We start from the raw sequence: 23,030 nt of genomic DNA, 5'->3' as shown, positions 1-23,030 counted from the left end.
GCATCGCACACTAACAGAAGGCGATAACATGAAAGGGCACCCTGACCACCTATTGTACAGCACATAACAACATGGTGCTGCTCATCAAACACACACTTGTCATGAACAATGCTCCCATTCCCTACATAGCCAACTGCAACAAACACGTTTAAAGTTCATTTTCATATGTTCAAGCATAATGTTCAATTTTCTCTAAAGAATCTGCAAAATGTCATCCGAGGTCTATTTCCATGAATTTTTTTTTCCAGACTTTAAGATTCAATTTATGTACATACAGTATTGAACAAAGCACTGATGTGGCTGTCTGTTAAGCCGTTTTGCAGAAGAACGTACCTTTGTAACAGCTGTGTTGATGAGCGCTCCTCCTCTCTGTAAGAGACACAGACAAATTTTTGTCAGACACCAAAAGACATTTTGAGGTAGTTTCCACATATACACACATTCAGACCACTCATTATCAGGTATTAATTATTCATACACAGTATTTATACACAGGTAGCTCTGGATGATAATTCAATGTTATTGTCTATCTGATTTTATTGCAATCATATTGTGATTGTAATTAAAATAAAGTTTTTGTTTAACATTTTGCCTCATATAATGCATAACAGTGGAGGAGTAGTCAACGATTATTTTTTTTATGTGATTTTGCATTTGCCATACGGTGATGTACAGTATACATCAATATCACGATAAATATTTCTACCATATCTTCCAACCCTCACAGTAGTCACTCAGGACTAATTTTCAATGTCAAACAACCAAAACTCCCTCTGCAGCTCTGAATATCCCTGTAATATAACTTCAGTAAAAAGAAAAAAGTGGTGACATCAGGCAAAGTATCATATCGCTGAGCCATGATAAATTACATGATTCATAGCATTCGGGAGGTTTTTTTTTTAGAAGCCGCCTAGAACAGCGATGGAAGGGACTGTGTGTGACTGATTTCGACTTTGAGTTCTGCAGACTGACATTATGGTACCCAATATCACTGTGTGCCTGTCTTCTTTTCTCTCTCTCTCAGAGTTGCTGCATCTCTCCTCTCTTTTTCTCCCCGCTTGGTCTTTAGTGTAAGCACAAAGTGTCGGCTAAGCGGCTAAACAGAGTAAATGGCAGACAGTGTTTCAGAGTTCGGCAGAGGGAGAGGAGAGGGGCCGAGGTGAAGGCCCCTCTTATAGATCCCTGTCAGTCAGGAAATGTGAACTTTAACAAACCTTTGAAGAGCACTCTAGAGAGCTAATTCAGCCTTAGCTGACGGCATGGGGAGAGAGGCAGGGTGAGGGAGAGATACTCAGTAAGTGAGAGAGTGAGAGACAGAGGTTGGGGGGGGGGGTGTGACAGAGATGAAAAGCGGGAGAGAAATAAAGAGAGGAAGGAGAGGAGTAAAGCGACAGAAGGAGATGAAGACGGAGGGAGAGATCTATGTTCTTGGGTCGGATCAGCGGAGTAACGCCTGTGTTTGCTGCCAGATCAACATGTCATGTTGGAGGACGTCTTGTCACGTCAAATCACTTCTGTCTCCCTCCCAGTCTGTCTCCACTGTCCTGCTGCACGCGCCGCTTCACACACCAAACTGTACTCAAGTTGGATCTGTACATCCAGGCAGCCCCTTCCTTCCAAAGGCAACACCAGGACTTCAAACGGAGTCGCGTCAATCACGCTTTCAATTAAATATAACTTGGGAATAAAATGAGTGAAACCGAAAAAAAGCCATAGATAAAAGCATTTAGGTATGATATGCACGACAATCTGTGAATACCTTAACAGTGTGCATCCATTGCTGATAAGACCTTGAATTACCTGAAGGGATTTATAAAACACAGGAAATATGATTTAATCATTTTGCACTCAATAGCACAGCATGAACATTGCACAGCAAAGGTAACTATGGATGTTACACCGTGACAGAGTCCTATAGCTATACACACTTAGACAATATTGAGCATTTTAAATTGTGGCCAAAACCATTTCTATATTGATCAGGACAAACATAGCTCCAGTGTCAGTTAATGTGGTTGCAGAAAATAATGTGAAATATTAATAAAACTAAGCTCTACAATATGTCTTTGGCCTTATTTCTGTAAAAAATCTTTTCAGTAAACATACAAAGTTAAAAGTTGTTTTGCCCTCTAACCAATAATAATTAGTATCTTAGTATTTAGTATTTAACCCTGAAATAATGGACTTATGAGGGCAGAATGGAGGACTGTTTTCTTATATGTTTAGAGGACACAATTACAGATGACAGTGTGGGTTTGGGTCAAGATCAGAATAGATAAGACTAATAATATGATGGGTCTTTAGCTGCAAGATATGGATGATGTTTCTTTTTTCTTGTTGTGTAAATATGACTCATACCTAAAGTGTTACGATCAAAACAAACCTAATTTGCTTGAGCACCCCTGTGGGATTTGTTTCATAATCAAACGTCTGATGTCTCGTGCACAGTCTTCACATGTAATAATGCTCATTCCTGCCAAAATATTCTTAATTCTTTTGTCAATATTCTTTTGCCACATTAAGTAGATTTACATTTCAGCTCTGTATCAGTTCCAATAAAGATTTTTGCTACAAATGACACTCAAGATGTAAGATGTAGAATTTACTCTGAGACTGAGCTTTGCTCTGATTTTGGAACAGCTGAGAGCAACCTTTGAAGTATAGGAACAATGTTATTTTATATAAATAATTAAATTCTATTCTTCAAAGGACAATAAAGTTCATTGGTGCATTAGTATTTAAAGCGCCTTATGTCGTCACAGGTGTGTTTATGAGGAATTTTGCAAAAGCCTTCAAACATGACTCAAACAGTAAACAGTTAAGGACCCGAAATGTTTTCAAATTGACATTTTATGAGTAAACTGTATATGTTACCAACTTTTTAATCAGTTTTTATCATTGTTTGACTTGCCTTTTTATACATTTAACTGGTTTACAGTCTTGAAAGAGAGGTTTTATTTGGGGAATTCAAGGCTCTAAATGTCTTTTTTTTTCATAACTTTAAAGGTTGCTTCTTATTGTGTTCACAGATTTTATATATTACTGTAGTAAAATACCTTCTGCCTATTGCATTAAATATGGCAAATAAATATAATGTGAGTAATTGATAGACAGGTCCAGTGCTACTCACTTCCACAAAAGCCCCCCTCTGTGATCTCCTCTTCAAACACGTCGGTGAAGCCACGGCCTGCGTTCAATTTGGCCAGCCGTCCGTCGATGAACTACAACCATAAATTTCAATGTGCTTATTAAAGAAGGGCGGAGGGGGGAGAATGTGGACACACTTAAACAGACACACACACATACACACAGATTCAAACACTCCAGCCACAGTGGGGTGTTATTAATCCTACCTGACGGAAACTACATCCCAAGATTAGGAGGGTTGCAGGTAATAGGGATTTGGTAATGTGGAGCAGATGAGGGATTAGGGCAGCAGACTACATGCTGCACACTGTCTGAGACATGAGGAAGTTTCATTTCCTCCCTTTGTAACATGGAGCGCATAAAACTCCATCTCATAAATATGGACCTAACAGCCAAGACAGCTACACATTACATGAGCACAGTCACAAATGCTCACAAGTATGTTACGCAGGTACAAGCAGACATGCACACAAACATTTACAAACATAACTCAACATTTGTGATTAACACAATAAAATAAAGCATTGGAAGTATCTTGAGAGTTTTTACAGGCCATGACCAAATAAACGCGAGAAAAATAAAATGTCAATAATACTGACGAACACATTGTTTTTTTCGTATCATTTTTGCCCACTTTAAGAGCTCTGCTGCCTTCTGCTAAACAGTTTACAGGCTCAGTGATCTGACTCTCCATTGCATCTTTTTTCTCCAAAAACGACACATCGATGAAAAAAAAAAAAATGATATATCACCTTTCTAAATCTTTGAATTTCATCAAAACAATTACATATAGATCACTCAAATCACATATGGTGCACTGTTTTCTATTGTCTAAATCCAACCACATTGACCCACAAGTGGCTGTTCGTTTCCTGTCCCATTGCTTATAATATCAGCAAATCTTTGCCTGGAAATAATACTTTCCACTGACTTCACTAATTTTGGCAAGTTTCTGTTGTAAAAACAAGCAGCTGCACTATAGTATTTTTCTTTATTTTCAAGATGCAGGTCTACGGTCTGTTGAAGTTCTGAAAAACAAACTTTTTATTAGTTTATGGTGTTTTTTGACGACTTTGTTTTCACCCTTAAACTTTAATCTGTCCTCCTAATCCATTCCGGCCTAATTTGTGTAGCAATAGTTTCATTTGGATTTAAAGCTGAACCTTATTTTGACTGATGACTGCATTATTTAACAATCATCACCTCCTTTACCTTCGAACAGAAAAACAACAAATGGTACACTATTCTTTTGAATACAAATACTTGACAGAAACATATTGTCAGGTTTTTTTTTTTTTAACAGTAGCAATCCAACACCCACCTCTGCAAGTGTGTCCAAAGTATAACAACAGTGTCGGGTGTTTTAGGGTGCATGTCCTCAGGGACAGACTGCTAACTAGCGACGGACACAGCCACCCGCTCCTCTGGTCAAAAGAGCTGGAAACGCATCATTAGATCATTTTAATTAGGGGTGAAGTGCAGGTTCCGACCACTGCTCCGCTACTTGGCTGGCCCAATTAGTGCAGATAATCAACCCAAATCATCACCTAGCCGAAGCCCCCCCCGCCAAACTCCACACCCCCATCTCCTTCCACACACCCCAGCCAGATTACCTGCCTCACCCTGGGCCTTAATTAGACATTACTCAACAATGGCAGAGTGTGATCACCACACTCTCACACACATGCAAAACAACATTGGCACTCACTCTTGCACACGTGCAAGTACACAAACACAAGGACACAAAACAAGGGCTTATTTTCTTTGTTGTGAGAGTGAAAAAACAGAAACTCATAGAAACAAAGAAATTTCAGGACCAAGTCAGGACCAGCTTCATTCAAACAAACAGCACAGTGGTAGATTGAATAAATTATTGGAAAGCTTTCTGATGTTGTCAACATTTGTGAATCTAGTAATATGAAGAACAAATTTACTCCATAACACACAAATGCTTTTGCCTCAATTTTTTTTTTTTTTTTTTTTTTTAATTTTACCAAAGAAACTGTAGCCAAACTTCACGTGTAAATACAGTTAAACCAAAGCACACAGTACAGATTCAGGCGCACCAAGTTTCACGCTTGTAGGCAAACCCTGCTCCATCTCTTCGTGTCTACATGTCATCTTGTTTCCTGTTGCTGCTGTAGTTGCTAACAGCAGAGAGGGAGAGTTATCCCATCTGGCTACCAGCATACTGACTCACTCAAGGGTCGGTCACAGCGGTCTAGATTTATTTAAACACTGCCATTTTGGAGCCAGAAGGGATAAGGACACTACAGGCGTTAATTTACAGAGATATACACGTAGAGCCTGAAGGAAATGTATTTCTTTTTGTAACCTTGGTCTTATTTGTTGAATTTTAGCCCATAAACTGTAGATACTAAGGATACTAAGGATACTAAGGACAAAAGTCACATGACTCAGTTTTCAGAGGGAACGTTTTGACTGTTAGATCTGGGTATTCAGATCACCACCTGCATGGTGACAACCACTATTGGTGCTTTACGTGCCTAGATACAGTACATGTTAATCACACATATAAAAAATGATTTTCTAAATCGCCACCAGTATTTATAATATATAATTAGTTCCAAATAAGTATGAAGCAGCCATTTGTGGCATTATATCTTTATTTATTACTCTCATTGTTGTTTTAATAACATTTACTTTCCAACTTACTGTAATTGCTGTAATATGCCACCACATGATCAGATTTCAAATTACAATAAATCAAATCACAGTCGTGGTTGAAATTATTGGAATTGGAATTTTCAGTACAGAATTTAAAAATCATCAGAAAAAAATGCTAATTAACCAATTATTTAGGATCAAAATATTTTAAGAAAATGTCCAGGGTTATTGAACAAAAGAATAAAAATTGCATAATAGTGAAAATAATACTGAAATAATACAAACACAAAATGTACCCATGACGAAATTATTGGCGCCCTTCACTAATATTTTGTTGCAGAACCTTTGGCAACGACGACAGCCAAAGCAGGAGTAATTGCTGGCCAGTTTAAAACAGTCCATTTTTGCCTTTTCAAACCATTCCTTTGTGCTGCTGGATGTGTGCTTTGGGTCGTAATCCTGCTGAAAGACCCTAGACCTTCGTCTCAAACCTTGTTTTCTGACACTGGGTAACACATTTCCCTTAATCATTCCTTTGATACATAAAATGCCTCCAGTACCTGAGGGAGCAAAACATCCCCACAGCATGATAGAATCTCTTCCATGTTTTACCGTAGGTAGGGTGTTCTTTTCCCAAATGGACTTCCTTTTGTCATCTATAAACAAATTGATGTACTGCATTCCCAAAGAACTCTTTGGTTTCATCTCTCCATATAACTTTATCCCAGAAAGACTGTGGCTTACCTATGAAAGTCTTTGCAAACATTAGTCTTGCCTTTTTGAGCCTTTCTATCAATAGTGGTTTCCTCTTTGGCCTTCACCCGTGGAGCCCTACTTGGTTTAGTGTGTGGCGTATGGTACGGGCTAAACCCACCACTCCAGATTGCTGCAGGTCACCTGAGGGTCTTTAGATGTCCTGTGTGGTGTTTTTTCCACAATGTGTATCGACTTTCACAGACTTCTCTCAGTGAGTTTCTGCTTAGTCAACATCCTTGAAGTGTCTTAAAAGTTTTATGACCATGAAACTTCTTGATAAAATTAAGAACTGTTGAAATAGGAATTTCAAGGCCTTTGTAATTGTTATGTTTTTCAATAACAGCATTTCAAATGCTGTCAGACAGCTCTCTTGTCTTCGCCATTGTGAAAAAAGAAACTGGAAACAATCAGCCCCTTTTTTATGCAGTAAAACCATCTTTCATTGGTTAATTCAGGTCATCTGAACACTGAAATTTAAGCACAGGTGAGTCTTATTTGTTTGTTTGTTTATTTTTTTGTTTGAGGAACTAATTTAAATTCATCTAAAGGGTGCCATTAATTGTGTCAAGCGTACATTTTATGTCTGTCTTTTTGATTTCACTATACAGAAGTTTTTTTGTTGTTGTTGTTTTTGGTCAGTAAGTTTGGAAATTTTATTAAAAAAATTAATTATACAAAAATTCATGGGTGCCAATAATTTCAACCAGGACTGTATTTGGTTTTGCATCTTTCTCCCTTTCTGAGTATGGTTTGGCAATCACACTCATATACACTGAGAACGACGGCTGATTATTGATTGATGGGACACATAATCACAGGCTCCTGGCAGGACATTATCAGGTCCCATGCAGACTCAATAAAAACAGTCTATGGCTTAGTTTTGTCCATAAGAGGAACAGTGTGTGCGTGCTTGTGAGTGTTTAAGTGTGTAGGAGCTGAGGATGGTTGATAGGAAGCAGGTTAATGTCAACAGGTTTTCCTCCGCATTCTTGTGGATGATCTCTCCCACTTGTTTTGTTCTGAACAGAGATGGGCTGGTGGACCAAACAGAGAGAGAAAAGTCTGGGAACAAAAGTTTGTTAGAAGGTGAAACTGTGACATTTTAAGCGGTGTGTCTGTATGTATGTATGTATTCGTTTTAGGGTTGGCTTAGTATCCTTATTTCATAGAGGAAAAACATAAAATTACTTTTGTTTCTGCTTTTGGTCAGTTAAGCACATAAATCCCACTCATCTACTTAGATCTGTGTGGATTAGAAAAATGCAAATATTAAGTATAAATATTCATTTAAGGCCTATTTACATTTTATTAATTTAGCAGGTGTTTTTATCCAAAAAAACTTACAGTAAGCAATTTATTACAATGATAAATTTCAATAAGGGTAGAAAAGTTACTATTGGCCTTGAGTCTTGTGACAGCACAATGGTCTTGCTGTCCACAGGGCCATTCAGTTCCCAAACTATCAATAATATTTGCTGAATTTTCATCAACAACTCCATGCTGTTCCTGCTATAAAACTGGAATAACTTATGGCTGATCGAGCTGCTTTACAGGGAATGAAAACAAAATCGCTAAATAAACTAATCTGCAGAAAAGCAATTTCCTGCTGAGATGGTAACACCTGAAACTCAGGTAACACCTTGACATTACACGCGTGTGTTTCACTATGTGTGTAATGTTTGTTGTGGTATACCAAACAAAATAATATGTTCTGAATTGGGCTCGGGTTTGACCTAGTATTACTTACATATAGCTGGCGGTAAAAAATCCCACACCTGTGTAACTGAATACATGATATATATATTACATATACTGTATTCTATTAGATGAATTGCTTCAGTCTAGTCTAGTGCTGATGATTGGCTGCTGGATAATTTAGCAACCCAACCTGTTTATTACACCACTCGAGCTCATAAGTGACAGCCATGACCCCCTTAGGTTCCACTCTCTTAACAATCCCACTGGGAAAGTTTCAAGTTTCAACTTTCAAGTATAATACTGTAAAAGGTTAATTCCTGTTCTTATTGTAATATTTGCAATGCAACATTTGTGGATTTGAAACATTTTTTAAAATGTATGACATTTCATTAGTTTAGTACTCACTATGTGACCAAATGCTATTTATGTTTTTTTAATTTGGGGGAATACTAGTAAGACAGCAGGCCTTTAAATAATGTGCAATATACTCACAGTGAAGACAAATATTGGATTAAAGGTGAATAATAGGACAAAAGGCCAAAAGGTATAAAAACCATCAATAACAAAACAAGTAGCAGAAGCACTGGAAAAAACCCAAACATCTCTAGTCCCAGAGCATGTACTTATGTATATAAAAATTTATGTGTGCATGTGTGTGGCCAGACAAGTTGAGTATTGTTTGCATGTTTGTGAGCGGATATGGGTCATGGCCAGAGCAGGGCTCGGGCGGACCACTGGCCTTCCTCACTTTAGTCAAAAGAGGAGTGGAGGAGATAAGCTCACCCCATCCCCCGTGCTGGAGAGGAGGAGGAGGAGGAGATAAGGGCCTGTTTCCCAATGCTACTGCTGAGGCAGGGGCCAGCCGGGAGGATGCTTTGAACTGATGCTCACTATCTGCTCTGCCTGGGAAAATTATATACGGGGCAGAGTGTCCAGAGAAACAAAAGGCTGATTGAGGGCTGCTGTGCAGTAACTCTCAGGGGTAAATCATACTACTATCACGGGTCAGAGAGCACAAAGAAAAATTCAAGGGGTAAGAGCAAATTTTCTTCTGAGCCAAAGGTGTCTCTCCGCTTGGCTCTGGCTCGGCTAAGTTTGTATTGCTAAAGGGATTTGGGGGAAAAACATATTAAGTATACATGAGTGAGTTTAAGAGAAACCCATGTAACCACACATGAATAAAGGATACCTACCACACAGACACACACAGACACACACAGACACACACAGACACAGACAGACACACACACACACACACACACACACTATACATATACTGCACGTAAATGCACACATGACCATAGCGGGGTTCAAAATGTTTACTAGTGGTGGATTTAGAATTCTGGCCACATTGTTTGCTTGCACATGCTTGTATATGCATGTTAAAGACGATACAACCATGACATGGTTTTGTACAGTAAAAATTAAACAGGCCTGACTTATCATGGTTTTGTTTGTACATATGGCAAAATTAAGCAAACAGAGAGACATTAAGATGAGTGTTGAGAGATAACCAAAGTAAACAATTTCTAGGGGTCAATAACCGTCTATAATCCTAGGCCGATCTCTTCTCTATTTTCTGCTCACTCTGAACAACTGAACTGTCATGATACTAAATACAAACTTCACCCAGCTGACAGTGTGCTGAGCACAAGTGGTGCCGAGAGACATTTTTTGTTTTTTTAAGACTTTCACCCTTCTAAATAAAAATCTGCCCAAAAATTTAACGGCTTGAAAATAAACTGATATTGATGGCAAACCACAGATCAACCTGCCATTTAAGCACTCATTCATCTTTTTCTATTTGTGCTTGCCTATAGTTTAAAGGACAGCGCTTTCCTCAATGTCAATGTACCCATGTGAGTGACAGCAGATGTTTACAGTATGTACTTATGATGAATAAACAAGTAAAGGTCCTATTTTACACATAAAATCACATATATTCCCAGAATTTCCACATTTCAATTGGACAAATCAATTTTACTGGTAGCAGTGTGTCAAATGACTAGTCAATGCTGGTTAATAGAAACTCTTCAATTCTCACACACACACACACACACACACACACACACACACACACACACACACACACACACACACACACACACACACACACACACACACAGACAGATGTTTCTACCTGTTTGAAGAGCTGCAGGTTGGCTGCCATCGACAGAAAGCTCCTCATGGTGCTCGAGCGATGGTTCACAAAGCTCTCTTCACAGAATGTGATTGGCTCCCCCTGAGGAGTCCACAGAGACATTATTTAAAATACACAAAAATTTAAATAATAAATTATTTCTAATTCATTTTGGCATTTAGGATTTTCTTTGTACCAATCTGTTTTTCACCATGTTCCCTTAGTTCAGAAATGAGCCAGGAGAAGGAAGGCGGATGCGTTTGGTGTCTTGAAAGGCAGGGGGTCTCAACTAAACAATAAGGTTTATAATAAAATTCATAGCAGCAGGACACTCACATCATGTCTGTTTTCATTATGCACTGCAAAAAGTCTTCTCTAACAAAGAACTATTTCAACTGATTTCTTCATTTGTGAGCTTAAGTGAGCCTGAAACAGAAAATGAGTCTAAAAGAGAGACAGGAAGGAAAGAGGAAGGAAGGAGGAGGAGGAGGAAGAGTATTCGTTAAAGAAAAAAAACAGAAAACAGTCCCTTATAAAACAGTTCCCCTGGCAGACCGCACACAATTTCCCCCGGACCAGAAGACAGTGTCCCAGTAAACTCCCTAGTACCCCACACTAACACATTATCACATTATTACTATTTCTTACATCATGTCTGTTGGCCTGTGAGCTATAGACACGGAGGATGACAACAAAACCACTGCAGGCCAATCACACGCAGCCCCACGGTCATTTCCAATTCATGTTTTCTCGTAATTAACATAATTCTCACATATTTCAATGATGCTCTAAATTCTTCTGGTGTAAAACAATGCGCTTTGTCTGTTCCAGGCTACAAGCATAGTGTGACACATAAAAACAACTTAACGACACTAGAGACTAACCCCATTTTCAAGGATGATACCAGTGGCCCAAATTACATCACAGGAATACTGCTCCACTTACATCACTAAAAGTTTTTGAGGCGTATACTTGTGTAAAACCCGACTTGAAAGTAGCTTCAGTTGTAGTTTAATCAGCTTTGCTGGCTACTACAGCCTCGGACCATACTGCAGATAAAAAAAACTGAACAACATTCTGAGACTAACAACTATCTGCTACTAAAAAAACTTTTCACATCAACTTTAAGACTGGATCTGTGTACACATCAGTATCCAACAAAATCCTGTGGTTCACACAGGCCGGCGCTGAATGCCAATTGCTACTGCTGCTAGAAATCTATATTAATTTTATCTATTTTAACAGGGTCACCAAGGTCACACAGCACGACAAAGAGTAGGAAAAAAAAAACCCCTCCACTGTCTTAACTATATTTAGCCAATAAATTTAACTTAAAACAGTATCTGGAGCAATAGCATGGGGCTGGTAGTGTAACTGCATTAGCAGAGAGAGCCATCTGCACTCACACCTGGTACTTGCAATGTTTTAACACATTTTAATGAAACATGTAAAGGTTTAGTGCCTTGCTTACGGAAGAGTCATTTTAAAGAAAATGCTGTGTGGTAAATGAGCATTCAGCAGTGTGTGAATGCGATGTATGAATGTGTGTGTGAATGGGTAAGTGTGGCATGCAGTGTAAAGCGCTTTGAGTGGTCGATAAGACTAGAAAAGCACTATATAAATGCAGTCCATCTACCATTTACCATTACTTGTTAACTTCCTCCAAGGCTGCTGTCATCAGTACTGCTGTACTGACAATCCCAGTGATGAACTTCACCCATACCTGGTGCATACAGGCGGTTGACAAATTAAAGGAAAAACCATCATAAGTGTCTTGGTAAGGTGTTGGGCCACCACGAGCCACCAGAACAGCTTCATTGCCCCTTGCCATGGATTCTACAAATGTCTGGAACTCTACTGGAGGGATGAACCTCATTCTTCCAAAAGATATTCCCTCATTTGGTGTTTTGATGATGGTGGTGGAGAGCAATGTCTAACACGTCAGTCCAAAATCTCCCATAGGTGTTCAGTTGGGTTGAGATTTGGTGACTGCAAAGGCCGTAGCATGTGATTCACATCATTTTCATACTCATCAAACCATGCAGTGAACCTTCAATCCCCTTTGGTGTATTGTCATCCTGTTTCTCCACTCATTATTTTTATTATTATTTTATTTATTTTTTTATTTTTTTAAGGATGAATGTTATGATCTGGGAGGAACTGAAGCAGTAAGGGGAAATCGATGAATATGACATTATCATTTACTTGGGTACAGTTTAAGACATACAGGGATATGGACGCTGCTAAATCGATGTGCTTTATTCAATGTAAATTCTGGCAAATGTGTAGCCATTTACATAAGATTATCAAGTGAGTAGTCTTCAAAACCTCTTAATGAGATCATGATTTAAGATCATGTAAATTAATGTAAAGGTGTTGCCCTACATGGATTTAATAATTACACAGATTATTGGTATTGACTGGTGTTTCATTTGAAGGTCGAAGAACACCTTCTTTAAATTTAAGACTGAAATTCCAAATATTCTTTAGACTACACTGTGATCATTGTAGTACAAGCTTTCAGTGTTTTTATCCTGCGTCATGGTTCGATTTTATGCTGTTTATATTTTGTTTTATTTTGTGTTTCTGCAAGTCCAAGTTTAATGATGGATTGAATCTGTCTTTTTCTTTGTTTCTTTTTTGTCAGATATTTGGGCAAATGTGTTATATGTAGGACTGTTGTATTAGACCGCATCACTCTTAGCTTGGTGTACCTAATAAATTAGCAGCTGAGGTTAGACCTGCATGTTCTTCGAATACATCTTTCTGCTATATCTGAGAATATGTAATGGGAAGGAATTCTGCACTAAATCTATATCTAGTCTATACCTTTAAAAACCCACCCTGACCGAGCACCCTGACCACCCCCACTCAGAGTTTTCATACCTGGTTGGATGATACGAACTAGTTACATGCCTACTTGAGTAGAACTCCGGCTAATTCTGCACTAAATAGGTGCTGAGCGCACAGCCATGGAAAATACACACCCACCTACCCCACTTGGCTTCTCAGTGGTGGTGAAAACTAATTTGAATTGCTATTTCAGGTTCTCTTGCCAGACGTGTTCTTCTCTGAGCTGGTGAGAAGTACCTGTGGGAGCATCGACGTGAGCTGAAATTGATGACCTAAGAAATGCTGTTCTAATCAGCTGATTGCTTTTCAACTCATTATCATTTTCCAGTATTGTTTCATTTACAACTCAGCAAGACTCCGACCAAGCATCCACACCCCTCCTTCTGTTGAGGCATATGGGCCTTTTAACCATAGCACTCGGCTCAGCTCTGTCTAAGATCTTTTCCTAAAGTCAGAGTAGCAGAGTGATAGTCCACAAATATCAGAACACAGGGAGTATCATCAGTGTCTTCGTGAACACAGATGTGCAGTTTGTGCATGTTTATGTGTGTACATGTATGTAAACTCCAAGGCTTTTATTCAGGTCCCATCTAAAAGAAAACACAATGTGAGCGTGAGTGAAATGAGAATTTACTGCATCTTGTGCTCACACACAAAAACACACATACACCAAGTCTCAGTGCTTGTGTCAGAGGGGAGGCAGTTTGTTCTTATACTGTCTGTATACAGAAAAAAGAGAGACAGCATCAATAATGTAGCATCTTGACTCCGGTAGTCCACAAAGTCCAATTAATCTCAAAGCCAAAGGAACAAAGGGCTCGCTATTTGACAAACAGGACATGCTGTAGTTTGCTTTGCTCTGACTCAGACTTGATAAGCAGAAAAGGTATAGAAAAGCAATGTTAGAGGGGCTTAGTAGAGGAGAGTAAAACACCAAAGGTGGCTAAAAGGGATCTTCAAAGGGAACGTCCTGACTCTTTTCAGTTCCTCTGACATTTCACTGCCTCAGACTGGCCCACCTTAGCTCTGCTCTCTGACTGAAAACGCACCTTTTACCTTCAGTCAAAACCGCCCCAGTCTAACCAGATGCCAGTGAAATCTCAGATCAGCAAAACTGAGATCGCTACTATGTGCTACACATTCTAAAGAGCAAATATTCATGCCTGTGAACATTTCTAATTTTGGATAAAAATATAGTCTGTGGCCTTTATACTCAATATAGTGTAGGTTGTCTTGTTATTTACATGCAAGCCAAAGAAGTATAAGCACTGTTGAAATTTGGTAGTTAAAAACATTTTGGTGATTCTGTTTTTCTGCTGCCTGTCGATCACCAGGAGATATAGTATTTTTGGTAAGAGAAGTTGCTGTTTTTTCTTGTTTAACATGACAGATTTCAGTGCTTTGAGCACAATTTACAAAATTTCTTTCAGTTTTATTGTATTGGCCTGGTGGCGGAAATCCCAAACATGGATATCTCAAAAAAGGACATTTAAAACCAAAATTAACTGCAGGAAAGTGAAAAAAAAAAACACTGTGGCTCGATCTGGATTTGATGGTAAACAAGTGTATGTTCCAAAATTCATTTTAGTATATATGGGCCCTAACATTGCTCATGGATGCTCAAGATCATTGTAGTGATTAATGACACTGGTTCCTTACTGGTTTATATCTGAGGGCATCTCGGTAGGATCCAAACAGGGCAGCCTGCGCTCTCAGGAAGGCCCTTGCCACACCACTTCCTGTTGCCGTTGACTGCTTCTTCAACTTGCTCTTCAAAGAGGACACCTGGTGAAAATATAAAGAGACAACGTCTGAGAGAAAAAGGGACAGAGACATCGAGGGAGGGATGTGGTGGTGGCAAGGGGTGGGGTTGGGGGTAAAAGTTAAATTATCACCTCTGAAATTGGTGGAGGAAACAGCTAGCCCATTCTGGGTGTGAAGTATCACATTTACAGGTCATCTCAAAAAAGGAAAGAAAAGAAAGGGTAAAGCTTCAGCCTTTCCTCCAAGCTTATCTGTTGTGCTGCTGGGAGCACCTGCTGCTTTGCTAATTGAGCAGAGGACTGGGGGAGGGGGGGGTAGCAGCAGAGAGGAAATGCAACCTCGCATCCTCACTCTTCCTCTTTCACCCTCTCTCTCCAGGCTGCTACCCCCGCTTTCTTACCCATCACCTTCTTGCTTTTTCGCTTCTCCCTCTGTTTCTTACTCCCCTCCTCTTTCTTTCCAGTCCTCTTGTTTTCCCCTCCCCTGTTGGCTCTCCCGGACTCCCTCTAGAAAGGGACTCTTGACATAAAATGTCTTTAATTATTTTTCCTCTCTCCCAGCTCTGTTTCCAGGACGCCAGGCGAGAGTGGAGAAGCAGCAGGCCTGAGCTTGTTTTAGGATGACAAAAGATTCAACCTGGCCACCAGGCCCTGGGGAGTCTGGGAAGGAAGTTGTCAAGAGGCTCTCCTCACCTGCTCAGCAGTAGTCTGACTGTGTTGTGGCAGAGCGAGAAGGAGGCAGAGATAGCGAGGGACTGCCACTCTCTGTGTGGGCTGTGCCTGCTTAGCAGAAGAGCATGACTGGGTTGCATAGGAGGTCTAGATTGCTGTAATATTGTTTGGTGTGGGCTGTTAGCAGTTGCAAGGGCTTGAATCATGATTTTAAACGAAAACCTTTTGTTTAACCTTCAACCTCAATTAGTGAAAAACAGATTAATTGTAATTCCTCCCTGAATAACTTTGCAGTGTTTTGTTGTATATTTTATACTGTATACCAAAATATAATAGGCTAAAAACGCCAAAATCTTATTCTTAAAACACAGAACGCAGAAGAATGTTGCCTATAGAACTGTGCCTGTGGTTTGGTGTCTTGCTCATAGGCACAAAAGCAGGGCAGATTACCCAAAGTTTTCCAGGTAAGGATGTTCTACCTTCTTACTTCGACACTCTGCTGCCTGAATATGGGGGGAGGAAACTGACTGCACATGCAGAGCAGATAAAGTGCATGTGAAGCAACCAGGAATAGAGTAAATTAACATTTTTGCTTAGCAGTCTTCCTATTACATTTAACACTGCACTGCATATTTCAACAGTCCATTCAATCACCTCCTAATACAGTGCAATATTTCGTGGTGTGTGCTCTGGTGGTTCTGTGATCAGTGTGTGAGTCAGTTATTCATGTGTTACTCCTGTCTGGTTTGCCCACTCCTGTAAAGCATCGTGGAACATTTATCACATGTATCAATACTATTAGTTTTAATGCTGTCATCGGTAGTAGCAGTATTAGTAGGCAGGAAGACAAGCAAGAAGAGATGAAAGGCAGGAAAAATGATCATGTCTATTTCAATCAGAGGTGGCCAAAATGTATCATGCTGTGAAGCTGCAGCTTTAGAAGGATATCATGGCCTGGCGACTGCAATTAGCCTATCTGGAAAACTACAGAGAGGAGAAGCAAAGTGTTAGCACAGCTGATACAGAGGACAGGCAGAAGGAAACAGAGAGGCTGAGAGAGAAAGAAAGAAAAAGTGAGACAGAGAGAGTGGCAGTCTTAAACTGGGACAAAGACAAAATGAACAGCGTTGATTCCTCTCCCCTGGGCTTTCTCACTCTCCACAACGTCCCCGTGCTGCCATTGCAAATGCTCCCAGGCATCAAATAGAAGTTTATCACGGTTAAATTAACAAGTGTCATCTCCATATTCACTCATTGTGCTAAATGCTTTTATGTTTATGTAAAGCCCTTTCTGGAATTAATATTTCATGTTTATGTGCATTTTCACTGATTTTTTTCATCCTTGCAAATCATTAAACTGTCTTTTTTGGGGGGAGAATCAAAGCGAACACAATGTCAGTCTGAGAGGGGGAGGCATACCCCAAAGACTGTCAGAAAAGACGGGATAGCTGAGTTTACTCTGCACACAGAGTTCTGTACAGAAGCTTTGAACGGGTGAGAGCACTGCAGTGGCAAACACTTTTTAATGAAGTGGGGACACAATCACTTGTGTTTTGCTTCCCAGTGTTTGAGAAAAATGGGTGATAAAGCGATAAGTTCGAAGTTTCATGTGTATTCACGAGCAAAATTAAGCATGATGAAAAATATTCCTCTATAGTCACATTAGGTGATTAATTAATTTGTCACGTATAACAGATATATAGCCGTAGCAGTGCATGGAAAAAACCAGAATAGCATTTTGCTAATAGAAAAGCAAAGCGCACTCTCCTCCTTCACACATCCGACACAAAAAAAAATAAATGTACGTTTAGCAATTGGATTTTGAATATGACGCCTTCACCAAAATCATCAGGTATGCCTCCACGGTAATAGCTCTGTCAAACTAATTAACTTCTGCAGTTTGAGTGAAGCTAACGAGATGCGTACAGGCATCAGAGGAAGGCCAAGCTCTACAGGTGATAACCTTATTTGGCAGTGACATTTTTTAGTGTAAAGTCACAGTGGCGGTGATGAGATCAAAGGCAGAGTCCCCCATTGGGTCCAATTAGAACTATAGCATTGTACAGGGAAGGGGTGGCAGGAGGAGAGCGAGGAGTGGGTGGTAGGGGGAGAGGGAGAAAAAAACTGTTGAGTTATGATATTCATAATCTATGCAGAGAGGCCTTTCCAGTACAGGTCTTCTCCCCATAGCTGTGATCTTTTCAATTTACATCAAGGGAAGATGGTCTAGGATGAAAGCAGGGCATCTAAGGCGCACAGCCCACAGAGGGCAGACATGGGGCCTCATTAAGGCCCAGCCCAGCCAACCCCAAACAGGGTTTGAAGTGCGTCACATAAAGAGCAAGGGGTCAAAGGTCAGACATAGAACAGATCTCCATTTAACTCTCCAGCTGGAGATGGTAATTAGCAGGTGCAACGATGATCCCTGCCTGACTGTAAGGGATGATACCACTGTAGGTGACACCAGGCATCTGTGTGAATTGTGTGAGTGTCTGTACATGTGTGTGCACACACAGTGTCTCCATGCATTGGTAAATCAAGAATCTATCAAGGACCCCAGCTTATGTCACACTCATTTGCAGAATACAAAAGGTACTGTACACAGTCTGTAGTACATTTATGCCAACACAAGCTTTCGGAGAAAAAGAAAATTTTAAAAAATACTGATGGTGAGGTTGACAAAAACATAAGCATCTCTCACTTTCTTTGTAAGAGATAGAGTAGCCTACAACTGCTACTACTCTATTATAAAACTCAACCTGGCAAAACAATCTTAGTTTTATCACATTATGATGTGCATGAAAAAGCACTATTTTTATATAAAGTGATGATATAAACAGACCACAAAACATATGAAGCCTGGTCACTGCTGTTAATTAATTATTGGACAAATCATTAACTTCCATTTCTACAAAAAACAGACAAAAGATGTCATAATATAATCCAGGCTGACAATATTATATTTACTATTAAGTAAATTTAAAATAAAATAAAAATCAGTAAATGAAAGAAAAAAGTTAGACGAAAAAAAACTGAGTATATATTTAGAATTTTCCACTAAATTTTCACTAGAGCATAAAAAATCCTCCCAAATAACGACCCTGACACTTGTCTGTTGTTAAAAAATAAATAAATAAATAAAAAAGTTGGGTTTTCTTCTCACAAAAAAGAATGTTTTGTTTAAGATTCTGTCCAGGGAAAGAAAGCCATGGGGATGCAATTAAAGAACTACAAAGAAAAAAATAGTTATGAAAATCTCCCACTTTCTTTTGATGTGCTGCAGTCTGAACTGTACACACACACACACACACACACACACACACACACACACAGAAACACACATACAAATTTGAACAAAGACACAGAGAACCGGCATATATTCTCACACATGCGCACACACACACACACACACACACACACACACACACACACACACACACACACACACACACATATTATATATATATATATATATATATATATATATGTATATGTATGTACAAAATGAGCATGTCATTTGGATTCCAGAAAATTAATTCAATTTAAAATAAAAATGTGTTATTTTATGATTTTTTTTTTTCTTCCCAAATTTACTCCTTTTTTTAGTCTTACAATTAAACTTTTTGGGGATATTTCTTAAGTTGACAGGGGTGGAATCAACTACATCCTCTTATGACTAACCACATAATATCATTAACTAAAAGCCTGAGGTAGGATGGTTAAATAACTTCAGTGAATATTAAATTAGCAAAGTGTTGGGATGAAATAAATATGTAAAAATGGAGAAAGCCTATCAAGATGGACTATTAATACATGTAGTCAGACACATAATTCTTAGTCATACAATATGTTGATCTGCTGTTAAGCACATGCAATACAATACATTAGTCAGGTGAAATGAAAAAGAGTGAGAAAGCGAAGGGGAGAAAAAGTCTGTGTGTGTGTGTGTTTTAATAGGGCTGTCTCATTGCCATGAGATTCTCCCCGGTGTGAGGTTACTTTGTCAAGCTGACCTCTTATAGCAGCTGAGCGGCTGAGTTTTGCATACATAATTAACTACAGCTAAATGTCATCTCTCACTTCAATAACTAACGCAATGGGTGATGCTGCTCTCCCTTTTTGACTTCTAATCCAGAGTGAACCGCTGGCAGAGCGACTATGTGAAAATGAAGTGCAGCTTTTAAACTCCACGAGTAAATGGAGGACTGCTAACACTCCGGAGAGAGTGTCTGCGTAGTTCAGCGCCATTTAAAACAATCATAACCTGTCAAATAAAGTTTCAAATGAACAGATCCCGACATTTGCAGTTGGTAAAGTACAGACTCAACGACAGCAACAAAATCAGATACTTTGCTTGGAGTGTGTATTATATGTTGTAGCGCGGAGACTGTTTCTGGTATAGTACAGTATGTAACTGAGGTGGAGCAACAACATTCCCAGCACTCAGCTACCATGTAGTTAGTACAGCATGTGAGGGGCTCTACTGTAGGTGGCTCCGCTATACTGGGAAGACACCAGTGAAATGAAACCCACTTGGCTGCATCTAAACTTAAAATGGGGGAATCTGGTGGACAAACCAAAAATCTGTGAGTAGCAAAAGTTTATTCCTGAACTGGAGCTGAGTGTCATTGACGCACATTCTTGGTCGACAATGTGTAGGTGGTCTCTGTGTGTGCCTGTGCATCTGCGTATGTGAGTGTTGCTGCTGTCTGCTGTACTCTGTTGTAGATGATGATGTAGATGTTGTTTTCAGGGAGCGTCGGAATCTGAACACCAAATTAAAGCCGCGATGTTTGATTAAGTGTGCCAGGTGATCTCAGGAGAGGCGCACAGACACAACCTCAACCCCCTCATTCATTTGTAAACCTCCAAATGCAGGCTTGAAATACAGGAAGTAGGAGTGTACGCTGTAAATTTCCCCCTTGATTGGGAATACAAATGATCAAATGTATGAAGGCTTGGAATGTATGGGTACACGGTGTCAGCAAAGTAGCGAGAGGCAGAGAGGAGGAGAATAGAAGGAATTAGGCTGTGATGTGAAAGAGAGCATCTGAAAATAAAGATGTAAGCTGCATTGTAGCACCTCACCTTGAATATGTGGCACAGAAAGAATAATACATGAAAAAATTCTTCCGTCATTGGTTTGAGATCAATTGCCAGGATCAAATACAATTCTGATTCAGTCGCACACTGTTTGTTTTCAGAATTAACAGACTCCTAATTTGCTATTCTTGGATACTTTTAATGACTAGCGCGGTAAACAGCTACACCAACCAAAAGCCAATTATAACTTTATCAGCACTATCTCTGTGCGGAAGAGGAACTGTGGATCTCAGAAAAAGAAACAAAAATACCTTGATCTTCCAGGGAAAAACTACAGTTTTTTTATTGACTATTTCTTTTCAGGGTGCTTGTCAACACATTGATTTTACTGACACAAGCACAGTCTCTTGGATATTATTATGATTTATTAATGGGTAAAAACTACTGAAACTTTCAGTTCAACTTCAGCAATCTTAAAATATGCAAAATCCTGCTAAAAAAATACACTATATTAAAAAAAAAAAAAAAAATTACTTATCTAATAATATCACAATGTTTAAAATAACAGAACACAAACTCAAATAAAGGAACAAAAAATTTCCTTGATCTCCATTATTTTATATATAAAGATACCAAAATATACTGGTTAAAATAGGATCAGGAACAGACTGACATTCAATAAATATTATGCATGTTACAAATAAAATTGATAAATCTGGGGGGGGGGGGGTAAAAACAAAAAATTAAAGAGACTGACTTAATTTATTTATTTTAACTCTCAAAACATGCCCTCAACATTTAAAAAGACAAATCAAGACCAAAAGCAGAATTAATGTTGGCCCTCTGATTCATGTGATGTTCCAATTTAACAAATGTCAAAAGTTATTCTTAAAAGATTGTTGCATCCTTTTTTGACCTTTTACCAATTACTCTCCCATTCAGATCTTTCCTTTTTTTGCTAAACGGAACCGCTACTGGCATGGTAGCATTTGTAATAGTCAATAAATCTAAAATATTATGTGTGAAATTGCGGGAAAAGACCATTAAGGGGCGGGCACTAGTGGAGCCGGTGTAGGGGTCCTGTCTGAAAGAGGGCGGCTAATTCAGGACAACTGTGAACTCTGAACCTGCTAAAAGCATGGCCACTGGTCAGCCGAGCAACGTAATAGAGTCCACATGTGCTCACAGCCTGCATTGCCATAATTAGACGGATATCGTAGGTTTGCTTAAATCAACATCAGAGTGCTTTGTTTTCCCTCTTAGTTAGACTTGAAATAAGCAAAAAAAAAAAAAAAAATGCCTGTGGCCTTTACCTTTTAATCGATTACATGCTTTACATATTCATGCAAAGTGATGCTGGGCTTTTAAAGTGAGAATAATCATTACTTTATAAGTCTCTGGGTTTCTGTTTCACACTGAATAAAGCCAGAGTGTTAAGTAGCCAGTGTTACAGTGAGAATTAGAGAGAAATGAAGAGTGGTTTTAATGGCTCAGAAACAACGTGCGGCAGTTCAACTAAGGCAGAGAATCGCTCAGCATTAATCAAGATTTCAGGTCTCTGTTTGACAAACTGCACAATGCCTCAAACATCTCCGTGTGTGTAAACACAAACATCAAATGCCATGTGGCATGTCCTCATCACTAACAAGCAAACTAGCGAGAGACCTGGAATTCCACTCAATTAGTACCTGCTTGCTTCCTTATTAATCTACTAGCCCCGGTGAAAAGATCAGAGGAGACAGGAAAAAAAATGAATAGGAATAAAAACAAAAACAACAATTTGTTACAATAAATATATTAATGCCGGTGAAGCTTCCATTTCAGGTGGTGTAATTTGACATGATATGTGGGTATGTTCTGTCATTAGTCAGGAAAAATGGTGAGTAGAGGATCAAAGCAGAAAAGCTCTGAGCCTGCCACTTAATTTATCACATGGCAAAGACAAAGGCTTTTCTCTCTGCTTCTGTCGCTTTTCAAAAGCCCTGACTTTTTTTTTTTTTTTTATGACAAACTCGGTTTGCAGTTTAATTTAGGACTTGAGTCCCTGGGTGCAGAAAAGCAAGCAGGCAGGAAGTGGGAAGAAAGTACTGTAGCCAGACAGGCACACAGGCAAAGAAGCCTGAGAAGCAAACAACGGGTGCAAGAAACATCCAGGCTAGCGGTACGTACTCAGAGAGAGAACAATAACTCAGACAGATGTCCTGAAACTCAAGCAGCGAGGCAGCCAAGCCGGCGATAAGGTAGGTATGTAAACAGGCTAAAAAGTAGGCAGGAAATGATATAAAATGTGGGAAAGATCACACTAACGCAGGTAGTAAGGAGGCATACAT

At 39.2% G+C, this 23,030-nt stretch overlaps 1 protein-coding gene across 1 annotated transcript in view; it reads right to left on the bottom strand.

The window, feature by feature from the left end:
* Window positions 1–23,030, bottom strand: part of dennd1b (DENN/MADD domain containing 1B) — a 112,013-nt gene that overhangs the window by 16,685 nt on the left and 72,298 nt on the right. Inside the window, exons 13-17 of the mRNA XM_040128521.1 lie at window positions 14,882–15,007; window positions 10,370–10,471; window positions 3,131–3,221; window positions 1,760–1,800; window positions 334–369 (exon numbers count right to left, since the gene is read on the bottom strand). Coding sequence (XP_039984455.1) covers window positions 334–369; window positions 1,760–1,800; window positions 3,131–3,221; window positions 10,370–10,471; window positions 14,882–15,007 — 396 coding nt within the window. The remainder of the gene's footprint in view (window positions 1–333; window positions 370–1,759; window positions 1,801–3,130; window positions 3,222–10,369; window positions 10,472–14,881; window positions 15,008–23,030) is intronic.

Source organism: Xiphias gladius, chromosome 6 (genome assembly GCF_016859285.1).
Source record: "Xiphias gladius isolate SHS-SW01 ecotype Sanya breed wild chromosome 6, ASM1685928v1, whole genome shotgun sequence".
NCBI classification, from domain to species: Eukaryota; Metazoa; Chordata; class Actinopteri; order Istiophoriformes; family Xiphiidae; genus Xiphias; species Xiphias gladius.
Note: the sequence above shows the minus strand (reverse complement) of the source record. Positions and strands in the feature narration are given on the sequence as shown.